The sequence below is a fragment of the Myotis davidii genome, unplaced genomic scaffold (assembly GCF_000327345.1).
Source record: "Myotis davidii unplaced genomic scaffold, ASM32734v1 scaffold573, whole genome shotgun sequence".
NCBI classification, from domain to species: Eukaryota; Metazoa; Chordata; class Mammalia; order Chiroptera; family Vespertilionidae; genus Myotis; species Myotis davidii.
Genome location: NW_006285997.1, coordinates 6,878,336 through 6,900,530, shown reverse-complemented (window position 1 = coordinate 6,900,530; position 22,195 = coordinate 6,878,336). Strand labels below are relative to the sequence as shown.

Genomic DNA, 22,195 nt, shown 5'->3' with positions numbered 1-22,195 from the left:
GCTATGATTTGCATCCTCATTTCTTTTTTTTTAATTTTTTTTCCTTTTTTTATTATTATTAAGGTATTACAACTGTGTCCTCAGCCCCCCCCATTAACCCCCAAGCTCCTCCCCTCCCCCCACACACACTCATGCTTGCATCCTCATTTCCATGGAACAACCTACCTCAGCAGCTCATTTTCCCTGGCCTGGTCTACTATGCAGACTATGCCTTCTTCTCTATTTTTTAAATAATATACACTCTCTTGAACATAGAAGCCAGAGCTTTGATCAGGTCTCTTTCCTGCTTGCAAACTTACAGAGCCTCTCTTAAGATTTATCGATTAAAATCCAGCTCCCTTAATATGGAAGCTATTGAGACTCCTATCCATTTTTCCAATGGCATTTCCATATTTCCTTTACCTAACCTATGTTATTATCAAATGGGACAAATATTTGTTCATGTACCTTCTCTTTGCTCTCTCATTATAGCCTGGTTTGGTCAGGCTCAGGTCAAACTACCTTCCCACATCTTTGGATTTGCACTATCTCGTCCAGGCAGGTACAAAGGTGCAATAGATGCTTCTTAACCCATTCCTGAGACATCTGGCACCCTTCAGAGATTTTTAGGAGCTACCCTCTACAGCTCTGGAGATTTTTCTAGCACTTACCTTCTACTTTTCACTTTCATCTAATTTTCTGAGTTTCCATCTTATCAAGTTCCTAGAGATCTGTTGCCTCCCTTTTCCATTATTTTCTCCTCAATACTCCACCTCTAGCATCAATAACATTCGCGTTGAGAGGCCCTAGGGACCCTACTCCATGTCCTTGCCAGACCAAGCTCCACGATACTTTACCAGAATCCACGCTCAGCATACTTCTTGTCCTATGGCCCCTAGAAGGATGATTGGTCCTAATTCCATGAGTCTGTTGATTTCTTTTGTAATTTATTCCTTCAACAAATATTTACTGATTACCTACTGTGTGCCAGGAACTGGGACGTACTGGTGACCCCAGCTGGCTAAGGAGGTCAGGAAATGCCTCATTGAGACATCCCCAAAGTTGATACTTGTCACCATCCCTAAAACTATGCACTAACCCTGAGCTGTGACTCATCCACACAAAATGGCAAGGCCTTCTGAACTTGCCATTTTGTCAGAGAACTGTTCTGATCTTCCATCCAGGAGCCCTTTACTTGCCTCAGTTGTCTCCCTTACATATATTCAAACACTGACTTATGTTTTGGTGATGTGGTGTCTAAAATTTGAATGCCAATATCTTCCACTTTTGTCATTTGCTCCCAAATCAAGACCAGGTTAGGTAACCTAAGGAACTGTTTGTATCCTGTTTTGATCCTTTGAAGTCTGTGGAACACAGTCAAAATGACTTTAAATGCTTCTACATTAGTCTTAAATTTATAATATATATGAATACAGTGGAAGCAAATGGAGAGTAGAAATATGTTGTGTATTTCTGTGTTTATGTTGATAGTATTTCGTTAGTATTTAAAATGCGGTGTAATTAAATTTTTAATAAATAATTTATTGGCTAGAATTTTTGATGTTTTTAGTATATACAGGCACTGTACTAAAATTTACCATATGTATTATTTCATTTAATTCTTTGAAAGAACTATAGACATATTTTTTATTGAATTATATATAAACTAGAAGCCCAGTGCATGAAATTTGTGCGGGGGGGTGGAGGGGAGGTCCCTCAGCCCAGCCTGCACCCTCTCCAATCTGGGACCCCTTAGGGGATGTCTGACTGCCAGTTTAGGTCCTATCCCGAGGATCAGGCCTAAACCGGAAGTCGGACATCCCTCTCATAATCCAGGACTGCTGGCTCCTAACTGCTCACCTGCCTGCTAGCCTGGCCACCCCCAACTGCCAAACCCCGCTGGCCTGGTCACCCCTAATTGCCCCGCTGCTGGCCTGGTCGCCCTCAACTACCCCCATCCCCCGCATCATCTCAGTCTCGCATTATCTCGGTCTCGCATCATCTCGGTCTCGCATCATCTCTGTCTCGCATTATCTCTATCTCCCATTATCTCTGTCTCGCATTATCCCTGTCTCCCATTGTCTCGGTCTCGCATCATCTCGGTCTCGCATCATCTCAGTCTCACATTATCTCGGTCTCACATCATCTTTGTCTGGCATTATCTCTGCCTTGCATCATCTCTGTCTTACATTATCTCACCTCCATCTGCTCCCTTGCCAGTCTGGTCACCCGCAACTGCCTCCCTGCTGGCCTGGTCGCCACAACTGCTTCCCCCACCAGCCTGGTCACTTCCAACTGCCCCCCCTGCCAGCCTGGTCACCCCATGCAGCCTGCTATTCAGTTGTTTGGTTGTCCCTCACTAACCCCCCTGCTGGCCTGGTTCCCCCACACAGCCTGCTGTTTGGTCGTTACAGTTACTGTGATGGCATCCTGGGCAATTTGCATATTCCTCTATTATTAGTGTAGACTAGAGGCCTGGTGCATGAAAATTCATGTACTCGGTGGGGGCGGGGGTGTCTCTCAGCCCAGCCTGCATGCTCTCACAATCAGGGATCCCTCAGGGAGGGTCCAGTCCCATTACAGCATGGCTCTGGTTCCCCAGGCCTGCGGACAGGGCGGGAGGGATCAAGAGGCCAGTCTGATCACAGCTCTGTTCCCACAGCTCCCTCTTGCTGCACTGTGGGTGGCAAGGACCCACAGCTCCCTCCCATTGCGGGCGGCCGGGACCCAGGACTGACTCCCACCGCACCCCCGGGATCCAGGACTAACTTCTGCTGCGCCGGCCGGAACCCTAGCCTGGTGTTCGGTCGTTCATCCGGACGTTTAGGTTGTGATGGATCCTGGTTCTTTCTTTATTAGGATGCTTTGGGGGCTTTTCACAATTTGGCCTATACCTTCTCGTCTAGACTCATTTTCCACTGTCTTTGGATACTTTGTGACAACCAAACATGTTCTTATTTTGTGAACCATATTAGTATTAGCATATGTTCTTTTACTCCACCTAGAATGCAGTCTTTTCTCTTCACATCAAAATCTTGGGAGTTATTACCTCTTCAAGACACTCTAGTCAGTCTATATTGGATATGCTCTTTGACACGTTCCTTAAGTAAAGTAGATGCTCAGTGAATATTTGTTGAATTAAACATCAGATGCCTTGGGTAGCTTTGGTAATTTATGTCATTTAAATTAAGCCTATATAGCCCTAGCCAGTTTTGCTCAGTGGATAGAGCGTCAGCCTGCGGACCTATGGGCCCCAGGTTCGATTCCGACCAAGGGCACATGCCTGGGTTGCGGGCTTGATCCCCAGTAGGGGGTGTGCAGGAGGCAGCTGATCAATGATTCTCTCTCATCATTGATGTTTCTATCTCTCTATTCCTCTCCCTTCCTCTCTGAAATCAATAAAGAAATATATTTTAAATTAAGCCTATATAAACTAATCAAATAATTAATATGATTTGAGATGGTTTGTAGCTCTTCATCCCTGCCATCTTAGAGAATTAACCAGCTATAAAAACAAACATCATCTGTAAAACATACAATCACTAAGATTCACTAATACTTCATTTTGAGAAATTTTCATGATTTAAGAGTACATCAATTGTATTAAATAAAGCAAGTTCCAGGAATTATATTTTATAGCTGTTTGCCCCAGCAGGTACTTACTGTTTTTGATTGAATGGCTCCTCTGAGATGGGTGCTGTTATTATCAAATTAAAAATAGGATGACTGTGGCATAGAGAAGGTAGATTGCCTACGTCACAAAGTAGCAAGCAGCAGAGCTCACACCTTAACCTTATGTGTCCTTGTCTCTGGTCCATATGCTCAGCTGTGTCAACATTTATCAGAGGTATAATTTTCAATTGAGTGTCTTTTCACATTTAATTCTGTTGTTACTCTTTGGCATACCAATCTTCCAGGACTACAAGGACTCTCAAATGTTATGACTAGTGACTAGTGATTGTAGAAAGATATTAATGTTACTGCTGATGCATTTCATATCCAGTAAGAAAGTGCGTATCAAAATTTCTGAAATCACAGATTATTTTATTAGAGAAAGGGCTAAATGTATTTGGCAACAAACTTTGAAAATATATTTACAAATCAAATTGTCAAAAGCTTTTGTTTGACTTTCCTTTACAGTACCTGTTTTTCAAAATAATTGGGGGAAAAAATCTTCTTATAAATGGTCAACAGTTGCTTTTAGTTTCCTTTTACTTTCTAAAAATGTTACCAAGAACATACATGCCACATTTTACTTAATTGCATTTTTATAGACCAGCTATTAACCTATTGAAAAAAGTAGCTTAAATGGAAACACTGACATAAACCTCATTACACTGGCTCCAATGTGTTGCTATCATAAAGCATTCATCTTCTATATGTGTATGTTTTCATACGATACTATTGAGAAGGTAATGGAAAATTAACGTTGCAATGGAGAATTTGATTCTGTGTAGATATTTTTAAACACTCCAGCACAGTGTATGTTTACAACATCAAGGGGTTTATTTGGAATTAAGGTTTATCATAAATTTTATGATATTTAAAACAGATTTTACAACTGGCCATATATTATTTCTGCTCCCCATTTTCAAGTTTTTTCTCATTTAGTTTTGGACAAAATATTTGTTACATGTCTCTCTTTGGGCTAATAACAGTTTACTTATAATTAATTTTCAATAAGAAAAAAACAAGTCTTTGTATTTCAAAGTGATCAATTGCAGCTTCCTTTATGAATTATTTTTTGACATTTAAAGTTTAAAACATGCTCTGATGTGGTGGGCTAATGTGTTAAATGGTAGAAATAGTTGAGTCTGAAATAATTTTAAAGATATTATTGTTGTTATGATCATTATCATCGTTATCATTTCAACATCATTTTTGGTCGTACTGGTGTGGGCAGAGAAACTTGCCCATGTGGTTTTCATAAAGAAAAGAAGCCAGGCGTGGGGAACTAAAGCAGTTGAGATAGTGACAGGAATGTGGGGATGTGTGCAAGCTTGGGGGTGATTTATTTCCATACATACTTTATATATGTGTAGATATGGGGAAATAGTAGAGGTGGAAGGATTTCATGATTTGAGACTTGATAGTCATTCCTTATCAATCTAATCAGCCTGCACCCTGCATATCAATTTGTGAAACTTGGGAAGAAGTCAGCACCTTTCCTCTAGATCTGGAGCTTGTACCACACTGCGGTTGCTTTGCAGGAAGGGGTTCGAGAACATTGACCTTTTTAAACTGTGTAACTGTGGACAGATTACTCACCTTCTCTGTGCTTCAGTTTCCATACCTGCAAATGGAGATGAGTGTCTAGCTCAGTGACGGCGAACCTTTTGAGCTCGGCGTGTCAGCATTTTGAAAAACTCTAACTTAACTCTGGTGCCGTGTCACATATAGAAATTTTTTGATATTTGCAACCATAGTAAAACAAAGATTTATATTTTGATATTTATTTTATATATTTAAATGCCATTTAATAAAGAAAAATCAACCAAAAAATGAGTTCGCGTGTCACCTCTGACATGTGTGTCATAGGTTCGCCGTCTCTGGTCCAGCTGATAAGGCTGCTGAGAGGCTTAAAAACGTTTTTATATACTAAGAATTCAATAAATGTTACTATTATGGTTTAAATAGTGAGCAGATTTCAGTTATTTTGAACCAGCATGGCAGAGCAGAGCTGACAGTCTCTGGTTCTCATCTTTGTTTCTTATTTAAGGGTGTTCAGCTAAGCTCCTGTAAACTCTGAGGCCCGATTTTCTTACGAGTAAAGTGGGATAATAATACAGGCTTGTTGGAAAAAGGGGATTATGTATGTAAATTGCCAAGCATGGAGTCAGACCCAATAGTGTGTGCTCGATGAATGGGAACCATTATAATTATTTACAAAAAACACAGTAATAATTAGATTGAGTGCCTAAGGACACTATGTTTTTACAAAATATCATTACTTTACCCAACAACATAAAGAACAAAGGTCAGTGTTCTTAGAAACTCATGTAGTTGAACATTACCTCTCAGCCAAAAGAAATATATTACAGAGTAAGTGGTTGTAAATGCTATGTTCTATTTATACATGATGAGGGTGCTGTGAACTCTGGAGCCACATTTTAAATATCATGTGTGTGAGGGCTTTCTTGTTTTTTACCTTATAAAATGTCCTCATTTTAAATGTCTCTAAGTGCATGTAAACATGTATAAAATAGGCCCAAACACTCACAATAAAATAAGCAAGATCTTCCAGCCAGACCATTTTCTTTCTTTTTCACTGTTTTATTACAATCCTCCTATCAGGATTTCATGTTTGATCTTAAAATCACAGAATTTTATAGCTGGAAGGAACCAGTCCAACACCCTAAATTTATAAGCGAGGAAACTCTGACATGGCAAGTTTAAGTGATTTGCCTGAGGCTCTCGAGTATGTTAGTGGGAGAATCCTGGTCTCTAGTCTCTGAGCCAGAATATTTAGGGAAGAGAAATGACAACTGGATCCAGACAAAGTTGAAGCTTTTATAACTCAGGAGAGCTGGTTTGGAATCCTCTAAGTGGCTCTCGGCATACGTGTGTACGCCACAAAGCATACAGTTGAGAGAAAGGGAGAAACTTGTGCTGGGGTTGGCTGTTGTGAAAGGACTTGGCTAGAGTAATAAACTGTTTATGGAAGATATTGTAATCTAAGGAACGTTCAGGTAACGATAATCTAAGGATGTCAGGTGGAACCAGAAAGGCAAGCATCAGGTAAGTAGAGGGGTAGTCGATTCAAAGTCAGAAAAGCAATAGCACCTTAGCTCCAGGCGAGGCTCTGCTGATTAACAGCTTGAGGAAGTTGCTTATCTTTCAATGCTTCAGTTTCCTCAACAGTACATTTATAATAATACCTATGTATTATGGTTGTGCTGGTAATCAAACAAGGTAATTCATGAAATGAACTTAGCATGTGCTTGGCACATACGGTAACCACTTACTAAATAATAGCTGTCACTATAATAACCAGTGATCCATGTCTTTGTGGTGGGAGATCTGTTACAGGGAGATGAATTCTACCCTAAAGAGGGTGCTGAGAGAATTTATTAAGATCTCAGAGTTTTAGCAAAGTCATCCACACTTTAGGATAACAGTCTCCTCTGGACAGATAAAAGGAGCACTTGGTAGAGAAACTGAGGTGACACCGGTTCCCTGAACTTGTCAGGAAGGTGGGTATTTAGTATTCGTAGGGAGTGCAGTCCAGGGAATTTTGTGCTTTCCAGTATATACAAGTGAGATGAATATTTCTTAGACTCAAGAGGCTCTGAATCTAGGACAAATTCCAGTGATTTCATCCTGACTAGACTCAAAGATGGTCACACTGGTGTACTTTTCTCCTGGGCTCCTTTAGACAGATGAATTCTAAATAACATCAGATTAATACTTATTATAATGAATTACTTTTAGATGTGATGTTTTCTCAAGTTTTTTTTTTTTGCTGTTGCTGCTCCAAAATTAATTTTTAACGGTTTTGATGATTGGATATAGTGATATTCAAGGTTTAGGTTCTAAAGTGCTGCTCTAGGTTTTAGTAAGGTCAATAAAAATCCACCTGAAATTCAGAATACGGAGGAGCAAATTTGTTCCCATCACAAATTTCTGATATGTGCTAAGAGCCATGAAAATCTATGGTTCTTCTTAGTACTTTGCATGGCTTACTTTCTATCTTTTGTTAACGGAGTTTCATGGGAGTTCTGTGCAACTGAAGCAGCTTGAGTCAACAAATCATGTGGACATGATATATGTTCAGCCTGTCCATTCAATATTAATAAAACAGACAAATCCACAAATAATAAGTCACATTTATTTGTACATTTCTTACCACTTTAGGTCTTCTCAGGTTCTTCTTGGAATATAGATATAAACATTGAAAACTAAAGCCAAAATACAACCATGAAAAGAAAAATTTGAAACAAAGTGTGACAGAACAACATTCTGTTTTTATTAGCCCTCTCATTTCTCTCTTTATCCACTGGTTCATACACTTGACATTAGACCTTTTGAAAGTATATTATTCTTATTTGTATTCCCAGTGCCTGATATAGTACCCATAAGAATATACGGTAGGACACAACAAATATGTATTGAATGAACAAATAATGGTGGTTTGCTTTAATAGTCCTGGGATAAGGAATAGCCTTTAAATCTGGAGAACTTTTAGATGTTTTATGCTATGTGCTGAATACTCTCTTTTTTTATCTTAGTACGAGAACCTGTGTTTGATCAAATAAAATAAATGTGAAAATTCTTTGAAAGTTATAATATGCTCTGCCAAAAGTAGGCTTAGTCAGTACTTTGTGTTATTACTCTGAGAACCTGGAAAGTCCACACTCTCTGAGTAAGGACCAAAGTCTAGGAATATATTGCAATAACCATCTTTAACCAAGGCTAAAGCCAATTCATGATAAGTTCAAGGCAGTCTATTAGGTAATTCAACCTGCTGGCCAGAATAAAACCTAACATCAACACTGTGGAATTTTATAGGAAGTTAACGTCATCCAGAGGCTTAGCAATATAACCTTCATAATGTTTAACACGTAATTGAAAATTTGTAGGTGTGATAAAGTTGAAAAAGTGACTGATAAGCAAGAAATAAAATAATCAATGGAGGCAGACAGAGATGAACCAGATATTAAATATAAGAGGCAAGGACTCCAATAATAGTCATTATAAATGTATTCAAAATAGAGGAAAAGATGGTCAAAATGGTGATGATAAAAAGATAGGCTATTTCAACAGAAATATAAAATTAATTAAATGGACACTAAACAATAAGAAAATATATCAGAAATTGGAACTCATTAGATAAATTTAACCACAAGTTGCACACAGTAAGACAGTATTAGTGAATTCAGGGAGAAGTCAATAAAAATATCCAAACTGAAGTTCAAGATAGAAAAAGTAATGGGATAAAGAAAAGAATGGAAGCAAAAAAAGGAGAGATATATGTAGATCATGCTCAAAAGCTCCAACACATGTGTTATAATTTCAGAAGGAGAGTATAGAGAGAATGGGATTAAGCAATATTTGAAAAAGTAATGACTAAGAATTACCCTAAACTGATGAAAGATATTAACCAACAGATTTAAGAATCTCAGGCAACTGAAAATTGTCAACATCAGAGTCTAATGAATCTTCTGAAATGAGGCCAGAGGTGGAGAAAGTCATATTATCTTTGAAGAGAATCATAAAGCATAATGACAGATTTAAAATAATCTATGGAGCCCTGGTTGGGTAGCTCAGTTGGTTGGAGCATCCTCTGGATTGGCCAAGGTTGCAGGTTTGATCCCTGATTGAGGTGCATGGAATCAACCAATGAGTGCATGGGCAAGTGGAACAACAAATCAATATTTGTCCCTTCCCCTCTCTCTAAAAATTAATCAATCAAGAAATATTTAAAATAAACCTATGGAAGCCAGTAGACAATGTAATGTTATTTTTAAAATGCTGAAATCCTATCTTATAATAGACAAACATAGTAATTGACTGTACCTTCGCTACACCTCCTATCGGCTAATCAGCACGATATGCAAATTAACTGCCAACAAAGATGACAGCTAATTTGCATACTGCAGGCAAGGCGGGACAGTGCCATCCCGCCTGCCCTGCTGCCATCTGGGCCTGCCATCTGCGACCCGGGGTGGTGGGCGTCCCTGTGCGACCCGACCTGGGGCAGCCGGGTCGGGCAGCAGCGATCTGCCGGCCCGCTTGGGCGTCCTGTGTGCGACCCCCTTGGGGTGTCCTGTGTGGGACCCGACCTGGGGTGGCGCCCCAACCCCCGGATCGGCCCTGCCGTGTGCGTGACCCAGGGAGGCGGGGCAGGCACCGAGGGATTGGGCCTGCCATCTGCCACCCGGGGAGTGGGCCTAAGCCAGCAGGTGGTTATCTTACGAGGAGTCCCAGACTGTGAGAGGGCACAGGTCTGGCTGAGGGACACCCCCTGACCCCCCACCAGTGCACAAATTTTTGTGCACCAGGCCTCTAGTAATAATAATAAAACCCTGTATGGTATAAGACCTAATATTAATATGATGTTCTTTCTTGACATCTGATGCCAGGAGGCCCTCAAGTGGGTCTAATTGCAAGTTCCTGTCCTCATTCTGCTCAAGTAACCGAGGTCTCCGAGCCAAACCAAGTCTCCTTAACTAACAGACCAGGCACAAGTTCTGTTTATTCCTGAGTAGTGTTTCAGTTCCTTGCCAGCCAGGAATTATTCAAACAAGTCAGTCACATTCTGTGGGAACCAGAGGGTGCCCTCCCCTCTTGATGCTATCAAGCCTGCTTCCCCCTGACCCTGGCTGTTCACTTTGTTACTGAGTGCAGCTCCCATGTGGTCCTGTACGTGCACAGTGTCCTCCTCCCTGGGTTGTGGGTATATGTGACTAGTAAACTGCTGTTGATCCTATCTGTCCAGTTTTGGGTGTTGTGTCCGGCCATCTCCTTGCCCTAGGGCAGGGGATTCCTCCTTCATCCATGAGGTGAAGAGGATGTAAGATTAAAAAACTCTGCCAACTGTGAGGAAGGGGGAGGGAGAGAGAGATAGAAACATCAATGATGAGAAAGAATCATTGATCGACTGCCTCCTGCATGCCTCCTACTGGGGATCGAGTTCGCAACCTGGGCATATGCCCTGACCAGGAATTGGACCATGACTTCCTGGTTCATTGGTTGATGCTCAACCACTGAGCCACATTAGCCGGGCAAGACAAAGAGAGAATCTTAAAAGAAGTGAGAGAGAGCTCCCATAAAACTGATTTAACAACAGAAACATTTCAAACCAAAAGTGATTGGCATAAAATATTTAAAGTGATGAAAAGCTAGGACCTACAATCAAGACTTCTCTTTCCAGCAAAGCTAGCATTTAAAATCAAAGGATAAATAAAAAACTTCCCAGAAAGAAAAAGCTAGAGGAGTTCATCACCACCAAACCAGTATTCCATAAAAATTTTAATGGGGCTTCTTTAAGAAGAAAGAGAAAAACAAAAAGAGGAACATAGTTATAATGCATAAAATGGCAATAATATGTACTTATCAATAACAATTTTGAATGAAAATTGCTTAAATGCTCTAATCAAAAGATATAGGGTAGCTGAATGGATAAGAAAATAAGACCCATATATATGCTGTCTACATGACACCCACCTCAGAACAAAAGATGCACACAGACTGCAAGTGAAGAGATGGGAAAAGATAATTCATGCAAAAAGAAATGGGGGAAAATATCTGGGGTAGCAATTCTTTTATCACAAAAAATAGACTTTAAAACCAAGACTATAGTAAGAGACAAAGAAGGACACTGCATAAATCGAGCAATCCTACAAGAGGATATACCCCTTTTACACAATTTTGCACCCAACATAGGACACCTACATATATAAAGCAAATGTTTTTAAAATATATATTTTATTAATTTTTTAGAGAAAAGAAGGGAGAGGGATAGAGAGATAGAAACATACATGATGAGAAAGGAACATCATTGACTGGCTCCCTCCTACATGCTCCCATTAGGGGATCGAGCCTGCAACCTGGACATGTGCCCTGTCCAGGAGTTGAACCGGTGGCCTCTTGGTTCCTAGCTTGATGTTCAGCTGCTTAGTTACACCAGTGGGCTATCAAGCAAATCTTGATGGACATAAGGAGAGAGGTTGACCGTAATAGAGTCATTGTGGGGGATTATGACACCCCATTAACATCAGAGGATAGATCTTCCAGACAAAAACATCAACAAGGAAACAGCAGCATTAAAGTAGTAGGAGGCTAAATAATGTTATCAAATAATGAATGGGCTGCTAATGAGATCAAGGAAGAAATCAAAAATTTCTTGGAAACTAATGAAAATGAAGCCACAACAAACCCAAATCTAAGGGGCACAGCAAAAGCATTTCTGAGAGGGAAGTTTATAGTATTACGGGCCTACCTCAAGAAACAAGAAAAAATATCAAATACACAATCTAACCTTACACTGAAAGGATCAAGAAAAAGAACAATAAATAAAACTCAAAGTTGCTAGAAAAATGGAAATAATAAAGGTCAGAGCAGGAATAAATAAAATAAGGTCTAAAACCACGATACAAAAAAGGAATGAAACTAAGAGCTGGTTCTTTGAAAAGATAACAAGATTGTGCACTTTTAACCAGACTCATCAAGAAAAAAAGAGAGCAACCCAAATAAAAGAAATGAGAAATGAAAGAGGAAAAAATAACAACTGACACCACAGAAATATAAAGGCTTATAAGAAAATATTTTGAAAAACTATATGCCAACAAATTGGACAATCTGGACGATCTTGATTAAATTCCTAAAAATATACAATCTCCCAAACTGAATCACAAAGAAACAGAAAATCTGAATAGACCAATTACTATTAACAAAATTGAAGCAGTAACTAAAAAACTCCCAGTAAATAAAATTCATTGAGTGGATTGTTTGGTGAATTTTACCAAACATTCAAAGAAGAACTAATACCTGTTCTTCTCAAACTATTGCAAGAAATTCAAGAGGCGGGAAGACTTGCAAGCTTATTTTATGGTGCCAGCATTATCTTAATTTAAAAAAAAAGGCAAAAGACATTAAAACAAAGAAAATTATAGACCAATCTCCCTGATAAACATAGGTACAAAATCCTCAACTAAAGATTATTAAATTGAATTCAGCAATACATTAAAAATATCGTATACCATGAGCAAATGGGATCTATTCCTGGGATGCAAGGTTGGTACAATATCCGCAGATCACATTTAATGTGATACATCACGTAAACAAAATGAAGGATAAAAATCATATGATCATATCAATAGATGCAGAAAAGTGTTTGACAAAATCCAGCACCCATTAATGATATAAACTCTCAGCAAAGTGGTAACAGAGAGATCATACCTCAATATAATAAAGGCCAAAAATGAAAACCCCATAGCCAGCATCATACTTAGCATGGAAAAACTGAAAGCCTTTTCCTGAAGATGAACAAGACAGGGATGCCTGCTTTCACCACTCTTATTCACCATAATACTGGAAGTCCTAGACATAGCAATCAGACAAGGAGGAGAACTAAAATACATTTAAATTGGAAAGGAAGAAGTAAACTGTCATTATTTGCAGATGACATAATACTGTACATAGAGAACCCTAAGAATTCCACCAAAAAAACTATTATAACCAATAAATAAATTCATTAAAGTAGCAGAATACAAAAAATATCTTGAATAGGTTGCATTTTTATACACTAATAACGAACCAGCATAAAGAGAAATTAAGAAAAAAATCCCATTTGCAATTGCATTAAAAACAAAAGCCTAGGAATAAATTTAAGCAAGGAGGTAAATTATAAGACACTTAAGAAAGAAACTGAAGAAGATATAAATAAATGGAAGCAAGTACCATGGCCATGGATATGAAGAATTAACATCATTAAAATGTCCATCCTACCCAAAGCAATCTATAGATTCATTGCAATTCCTATCAAAATACCAATGGTGTATTTCACAGCATTAGAATAAATAATCCAAAAATTTATATGGAACACAAAAGACACCAAATAGTGACAGCAATCTGAGGAAGAACAACAAAGTTGGAGGAATCTTGCTACCTTATATCAAACTATACTACAAGCCTTTTGTAATCAAAACAGCATGGTATTGGCATAAAAACAGACATATAGATCAATGGCACAATGTAGAGAGCCGGGAAATAAACCCAAGCCTATATGGTCATTTAATATTTGACAAAGAAGGTAAGAACATGCAATAGGGTAAACACAGCCTATTCAATAAATGGTGTTGGGTAAATTGGATAGATATACATAACAATATGAAACTAGACCACCTCTTTATACCACTTACAGAATAAACTCAAAATGGATTAAAGACTTAAATGTAAGACTCAAAATTCTAACTCTCCTAGAAGAAAAAATAAGCCGTAAAATCTTGGACATCCTCTTAGTAATTTCCCCCCCCGCTATCTCTGCTCCAGCAAGGGAAACAAAAGAGACAAGAACCAGTGGGATTACATCAAACTAAAAAGTTTTTACACAGCAAACAGGAAACTATCAACAAAGTTCAAAGAGAACCCACCAAATGGGAGAACATCTTCTCTAATGATATATCTGATAAGGGGTTAATATCTAAAATTTGTAAAGAATTCATGCAACATAACACCAAAAAAATCCCAAACAATCCAATTAAAAAATGAGTGGAGGACCTTAATAGACACTTTCAGAGAGGACATACAGCTGGCCAATAGACATATGCAAATATGCTCAATGTCACTAATCATCACAGAAATGGAAATTAAAATTGCAATGAGATATCACCTCACCTCTGTTAGAATGGCGATCATTAACAAATCCACAAACTACAAGTGTTGGAGAGGATGTGGAGAAAAGGGAACCCTCATACACTGTTGGTGGGAATGTGGGTTAATGCGGTCACTGTGGAAAGCATTATGTAGTTACCTCAAAAATTTAAAAATGGACTGCCTTATGAGCCAGTGATTCCACTTCTGGATATTTATCTGAAGAAATCCAAAACACTAATTCAAAAGAATATATGCATCCGTATGCTCATTTCAGCATTTTTTACAATAGCCAAGCTATGGAAGCAGCCCAAATGCCTATCAAAAGATGAGTGGGTAGAGTGGTGGTACATATACACAATGGAATAACAAAGAATGAAATCTTACCATTTGTGACAGCAAAGGAAACTAGAGGGTATTATTCTAAGTGAAATAAGTCAGCCAGAGAAAGACAAGTACTATATGATTTCACTTATATGTGGAATCTAAAGAACAATATTAATGAACAAACAAAACAGAAACAGACTCATAAATACAGAGAACAGTCTGATGGTTGCTGGAGGGGTGGAGCATTGGGGGACTGGGTGCAAAAGGTGAAGGGATTGAGAAGTAAAAATTGGGACTTACAAATATATGGTGCCACGTGGGTACTGGATTTAGCAAGGGTTTCCTTTTCTGGAAGAATGTTGTGTTCAAAATTAAGTAACCCAAAGGCTTAACATTTGTATTCTTTTTTTTTTTGAAGTAGACACTACCAATTATATGCACTTTATCTAGACCAGAGAAAATACTGGTAAATCAACACGGGTAGCTTACGAGGGTGATGCAGAAGGTTCCAGTTTTTCTTTTTTCCATTTGATCATCTAATAGATTAAGTTGATGCAGAACTTCCTCCTGTGGTTTTATATTTTGAAAGCTCAGTAGTTAGGGCATCATCAGATGGGATCAGCATGCCTAGAAGTTCAGAAGGTGGAGCATCTGGGAAGAACAGAAACTTCCAAGAACAATGGGAATTCCAGACTGACCCTCCGATTTCTCTGCCTTCACATCTGCTCACTATTCCCTGTTCCTGTATTTCACGTCTTTACCTCCCAGTCATTCGTATGGTCACATTTTACATCTGAAACTGCTCTAACTAGAGGAGCTAAACTCTGAACCCCCATGCTCTTTACATATCTTTCCATGTCTTCCAATGTGATGACTTGTGCCATTTCCTTTATTGGTAAAGGACATCTAATCCTTTAACCAATAAATATTTCCTCAGACTGAAAAACACCTCTCTCCAAAGAGAGGAGGTTTATCATGACTAGAATGTGAAGAGAATCATCTCATTTCTGCGTGATCTTCCAGCCAGTGAAACTTCTCACCCTTGGATGAGCACAACTCACAGAAAGAAGCATCTTTCCTCAGGAATAATGAAATCTGGTCTCCTCTGTGGAAAAGCTTAGTTCTGGCTTTGTCTTTTTAAAACTAAAGATAAATATCACATCATCTCACTCATATGTGGGATATAATGAACAACATAAACTGATGAACAAAAATAGATCCAGAGGCAAAGAAACACCAAACAGACCGTCCAACCTCAGAGGGAAGGCAGGGGAGGGTGGGGGGTTAGAGATCACCCTAAGGACTGGTATGCATGCATATGAGCATAGCCAGTAGACATGGACACTGGGGCGGTGGAGGCTTGTCCTGGAGGGTGGGGGTAGCCGGCAAGGGTTCAATTGGGGAAAAAGGAGACATACATAATACTTTAAACAATTAAAAAAGATTAAAAATACAAAACAAAACAAAACTACAGATATTTGCTCCTACTGCCCCGTTCCCACCTTTTCATGCAGAAGCAATTGCTTTTTTCCACCTGAGGCTTGACTTCCTTACACAAGGAAGAGACACCCTAGTCATAAGTGTTTGCAGCTCAATTGGATGCTTTTGATCTGTGAGGGTGTGCATGGCCTGTTGTCACTTACCATGCCTGGTATAGAGAGTGAGGCAACCGAGGATGAGGAATTATTTGCAGAGTGGATGAGGGCCGAGGCACCAGAATCTGAGGGCTGGGAATGCACGCGAGAGTTCCTTTTATGCAGAACCCAGAATATAGAAATTGTTTAATAATAAGTTTTTATTGAGTCCCCAACTTTTATCAGCAACTATTGTATGTCCCTCCTACTGTGGCTCTCACCTCACACTGAAGTTGTTTCACTTCAATAACCACTGAATGAAGCATTTTACTGTCTGACCTTTCCACCTTGCATGTTGAGTTACTTTTATTATGAGGAGAATTTGTTGACTTCACAGGATTTCTTATGCACTGTCCTATCCATAAAATCCTCCTGTCTTCACCACCTGTTTCATACTCAGCCCATTGTTCACTGCTCAGTAACGTTCTGAGTATTTTTCCTAAACTTGTATCTCTGTGTCATATCCATCTGATAGAACCCTAAATCTAGTGAATGTAAATATTCATTTATTCCCCGTAGCTGAGTGATGATGGAAGAAAGCCACTTCATTGGGCTCTCAGCGCTTCAGCATGACAGTTGTGCTTATCGGGTTACTCTGCTCTCTCCCTCTTGGTAATGGTACGTCAGCAGGTCTCCACTCCTTTCAGTCTTCTAGGCTCATGTCTCCCAGCCTTGCTCTCATTTGATGGCCTCACCTCTTCCTTCATCACAAAGCAGAAGGATCCAGTGGGAACTTTCACCACCAGCTGACATGAGGGCCTGGGTCTGCACCGTGCCCCCCCTGTGCCCTCAGTCCCTTGCTCATTCTTCACTTCTTGGATGTTTGCATGTGCTGCCTCCATTTCCTTACCTGTTACTTAGTCCTTGATCCACTTCAAACCGAATTCTGTCTACATTGCGATACCAGGGCCACATTCGCTGAGGTAAGGAAAGACCGCCTGTGGGCATTTGTTAGTGCACATCTTACTCTCTGGCTAACTTCTCTTCTGCCCTCTTTCAAATGGGGGTTGCCTTCAGACTCATCCTTGGCTCCCGTACCTCTCCCTGCTCTGCAGTATGAACTCTTTCTAAAAAACCTCACCTACGTGATGGCTTTAGTAATGGGTGACAAGCAAATGACTCCCAAGTTTTGTCTACAGTTCAGGCTTTCATGTGGTCCCCAATACCTACTCATTTGAAATTTCCTCTGGATTATCACAAAAACTCCTCAGACACATAAATGCCATCTATGATGCCTTCCTTTCCCTTATATTTCAACTCTTAACTGTCATGTTCAAGTCATTACCAACTGTAGTAGATTTTAACATCTAAATATTTCTTAACTTTATTTCCTTCCATCTCTGTTATCAGGGCTCTAGTATTATATAGCAGCATGTTTTGGAAAAATGAAAATAAAAATGCTGACCTCTTTTTTATAACTGTAATACTTTAAACAATAAAAATAAAAATTTTTAAAAAGTTGAGATAATTGTAGATTCACATGTATTGTAATAAATAATAGAGGCAGATTCTGTGTACCCCTTGTGCAATTTATGCCAATGGTAACATCTTGCAAAACTATACTATAATATCACAATCAGGATATTGATATATTCAAGATACAGAACATTATCATCACCATAAGGATGCTTCCTATTGTCCTTTTTTTAAAAAAATGATTTTTAGAGCAATTTTAGGTTCACAGCAAAATTGAACAAAAAGAACAGAAATTTCCCATTATACCACTTTCCCCTACACATGTAAAGTCTCCCCCGTTATCAACATCCACGTACCCCTTACCCAGGAGTAGTATATTTGTTACAGTTGATGAACCTACACTGACACATAATGAGCATCCAAAGTCCATTGTTTATATTAGGGTTCACTCTTGGTATACATTCCATTGGTTTGGACAAATGTATAATGACATGAATCCATCATTATGGTGTAACACTGAGTATTTTCATTGCCCTAAAAATCCTCTGTGCTCTACCTATTCATCCTTCCTCCCCAACCTGCTCCAGCAACCACTGATCTTTATATTGTAAAAATAGTTTTGCCTTTTCCAGAGGGTTATATAGTTGGGATCATGTAACATATAGCTTTTTTAGATTGGCTTCTTTCACTTAGTAATGTTTATTTAAGGTTCCTCCATGTCTTTTCATGGCTTGATAGCTCATTTCTTTTTATGAGTAATATTCCATTGTCTGGATGTATCACAGTTTATTCATTCCCCTGCTAAAGGGTATGCTCTTATCAAATGGTCACTTGGCCACATCCTTAATGTTTTCTTCTGACCATAAGTTCTCATTTTTCACAACATACAGGGTGTCCCAAAAATGTATTACACACTTTAACAGCTGATAGCTCAATTTTGAAAGTGAAATGTATTTTAATAAACACTGCCTTCATAATTATTCAATGTGTGTGTATACAGTTTTTGGGGACACCCTATAGATAGAGAATTTTCAAATCCTTAGTTTCTGTTTTCTTTTTGCTTAATCATTTTACCTTTGAGTCATTTCTCTTTTTTCACATTGTACTATAAGCAGTCAGGAGGAGCCAAGTTGTACCTTCAACATGTTGCTCAGAAAGAGCTTTAGCTAAACATCCAGTTTCATCTCTAGCAAGTTCTGCCTTCCATGAAATACTCGAACATGAACACAGTTTAGCCAAGTTTTTCGCCTTTGTAACAAGGATCACCTTTCCTTCAGTTTCCAATAACATATTCCTCATTTCCACCGAGACCTCATCGAGATGATCTTTACCGTCTATATGTCTACCAACATTCCATTCAGACCGACTCAGGTTATTGTTTAAGAAGGCGAAGGCTCTCTCCGCGGTGCTTTCTTTTCTTTCTGAGCTCTCACCAGAATTCCCCTTAATGGTTTGTTCATGGCAATGTAGATTTTTTTATTTTGTACCTCAAAACTCTTCTAGTCTCTACGCATTTCCCAGTTCTAAAGATGCTTCCCCATCTGTACGTACTTTTTACAGCAGCACCTCTCTTCTCAGCACCATTTCTCAGGTTGCTATAACAGAACGGCATAGGCTGGGTGGCTTAAACAGCAAACATTTATTTCTTACAGTTGTTGAGACGAGGAAGTTCAAGATCAGGGCATTGCAGATTTGGTGTCTGGTGAAGACCTACTTCCTGGTTCATAGATGGCTGTGTTCTTGCTCCTAATTTCATCTCACTGGGGTTAGGATTTCAATATGTGAACTCAGGTTGCTATAACAGAACGGCATAGGCTGGGTGGCTTAAACAGCAAACATTTATTTCTTACAGTTGTTGAGACGAGGAAGTTCAAGATCAGGGCATTGCAGATTTGGTGTCTGGTGAAGACCTACTTCCTGGTTCATAGATGGCTGTGTTCTTGCTCCTAATTTCATCTCACTGGGGTTAGGATTTCAATATGTGATTTTTTTTTTTTTTTTGGGGGGGAGGTGAGGGGTGGGGAACCGATAATATTTCAGTCTATAGCATCATGTAGTATTTTTTTAGAAAGTTATTAAAATATGTTTAGTAAACACTGTAACAACAAAGGAGGGACCAAATAAGTATTTAAAGCACGAATAATCTTACCTTTATTTCTATAAGTCTGATTAGGTGCTCTTTAGTCTAATCATATTCTGGTGGCTTAGCTGTTATTCACTTTCCTGTGATCATTAACTAGTCACCTCTGCTTAAGTTTTTAAAAGTTATATGTCGGTAAAGATGTATTTCATGGTAGGTTTCAAGCTTAAGGAAGAAACAAACATTTCATCATTAATTAAAAGGAAATAACCTCTCCCCCCCAAAATGTAAACTTGTTGAACATGTTACTAATATAAATTTTTGAAAACCTTTCCTTACATTATACCTGTCAACACACATTGTTACTTCACATAAGTTTTGCACTCCCCAACTTCCTCTTCCTTTGCAAAAAGGAGAGCAAATATACTACCTGTGTGTCTTCCTAGTTATCAATGGCTTGTTGGGATACCTTCACTCAAAAACCCTTCGTCTCTCACTCACAGCTGTATTTCAGATCCCTTTTGGTAGTTTAAGAAACACTAATGCCTTATATATAATATTAACTTTGCTTTGCCCTGTGAACAGGGAAATGAATGTTTAAAATATGTGATATCTTTTTAGTAGCATTCATTACCAAATCAAGCAAAAATGTAAATAGGACAAACCCATTTTAGTGTTTAAAATAGGAATGTTGATTACTTATCGGTATTGCTGTCTAAATGTCTGTCTCTCCAAAAAGGGACAGACATTTTCAGGTAGATAAGCCACAGGAAGCCCAGGATCCAGGTATGTCCATTTTCACTTACTAAAGAGTAAAAACTGTGCACAAGTTTGCATCTGAGGTTTTCAAAGATGAAATGTAGCTGCATCGGTGCACTCATCCACCGTCTTTCCCTTCCTTCTTTCCTTCCTTCTGCTTTCTTTTTCCCATCTATTCCTTTATTTTGTAGAAAACAATGTATCCTCTTGCTTTGTCCTACAAGAAAAAAGTGGAAACAAAACACAAAACTTTGGGAAAATTCAACATTATTTGTGTTGTAATGAATATGGAATTTCACATTATGAGCTGTAATAAAATTCCAGTATTTTCTTCATTTTCTTAAGTTATTTCCCCCTACCATGTTATAACACTGGAAGAGCCAAAAAGTGCTTTGAAAATCCCAAATGAAAGCCACTCTGCAAATATAAGTGGAAAATATACTAATTTGTTGATACTGACTTAATAACATTGCTTTAAAACAAGCTTTTTTTTATATAGAAGTTTTAGAAATTAAAGCCAACTTTTGTGGTATTCTCAGTATATAAAATTATATATTTATGTGTGTATTTTTTATTTTAGGCTTTTAAAACCAAGGATGGCTATCTTGTCGTTGGAGCAGGAAATAACCAACAGTTTGCTACCGTGTGCAAGGTAACTTGTAATCTTTGGGGTGGGTGGATGATATATGCAACAACTCATTTAGTAAAAAGCCAGGAAGGTTTAATTTTGCCTAGAACAGTGTTGCTAAGTCTACAAGCAACTCAGGAACCTCCTGTGTTAGACTTAAGTTAAAGTACGCCATTTTCATGCTTATAAATGCCAAGTACAGGGTCTGAATCAGCACTCGCACTGTTTTATTATTTTTTTCTGAGGTATTGGGCTGTATTTTGAAATGAAGAATGATAGTACCTTAAATTATTCCAAAACCTGACCTGCCTGCCAGTCCAAACAAAAGGAAACAAACAATAACAATAACAAAATTAAAGGGATCTTCAACACTAGTTTTTTCCCTCCCTCCCTCCCTCCTTTTTTCTTCCTTTCCCTTTTTTCTTCTACAATGTGGGCCTAATTAGGCCCAAATATATCTTCTACCAAATTTATTTTATTTATCACCAGAAAATTTTGTAAAAATTTGAAGCATTTTAATGATTACCTGTTGGCAAAATTTGTTTTAAGATTTTAGCATACAGTTTTATAAAAAAATGTTGCTCCTCATAAGGCCTTAAAAGATGGCCTTGGATTCATAAATAATTTTATGTTGAAGGTACTCTTTTTTTTTATTAAAAATACTTTTTTTATTGATTTTAAAGAGGAAGGGAGAGGGAGAGAGAGATAGAAACATCAATGATGAGAGAGAATTATCAATTGGCTGCCATGCCGTGACCAGGAATCAAACCATGACCTCTGGTTCATAGGTCAGTGCTCAATCACTGAGCCACACCAGCCAGCCTGAAGTACTCTTCTTTTTTAGCAGTGCTTAGGAATTAAAAAAAAAAATTAATGTTTTGCATTTATTCTAGGCTCTCCTTGGTCCTTTTTTTTTTTTTAACTTAAGGCCTTAGATTTCAGTTTACTTTTTCCAGTTGTAATGCCATAAATATAATCTAGTTCTTTAAAACAAAATGCGTATGTTTTTTCCTTGCTTATAGGCAAAGGCCTCAATTACTGAGGATATTTTTCCTGATT

The 22,195-nt window shown here is 38.5% G+C and overlaps 1 protein-coding gene across 1 annotated transcript in view; it reads left to right on the top strand.

The window, feature by feature from the left end:
- Positions 1-22,195, top strand: part of SUGCT (succinyl-CoA:glutarate-CoA transferase) — a 536,095-nt gene that overhangs the window by 153,412 nt on the left and 360,488 nt on the right. Inside the window, exon 10 of the mRNA XM_006757246.2 lies at positions 21,089-21,160. Coding sequence (XP_006757309.1) covers positions 21,089-21,160 — 72 coding nt within the window. The remainder of the gene's footprint in view (positions 1-21,088; positions 21,161-22,195) is intronic.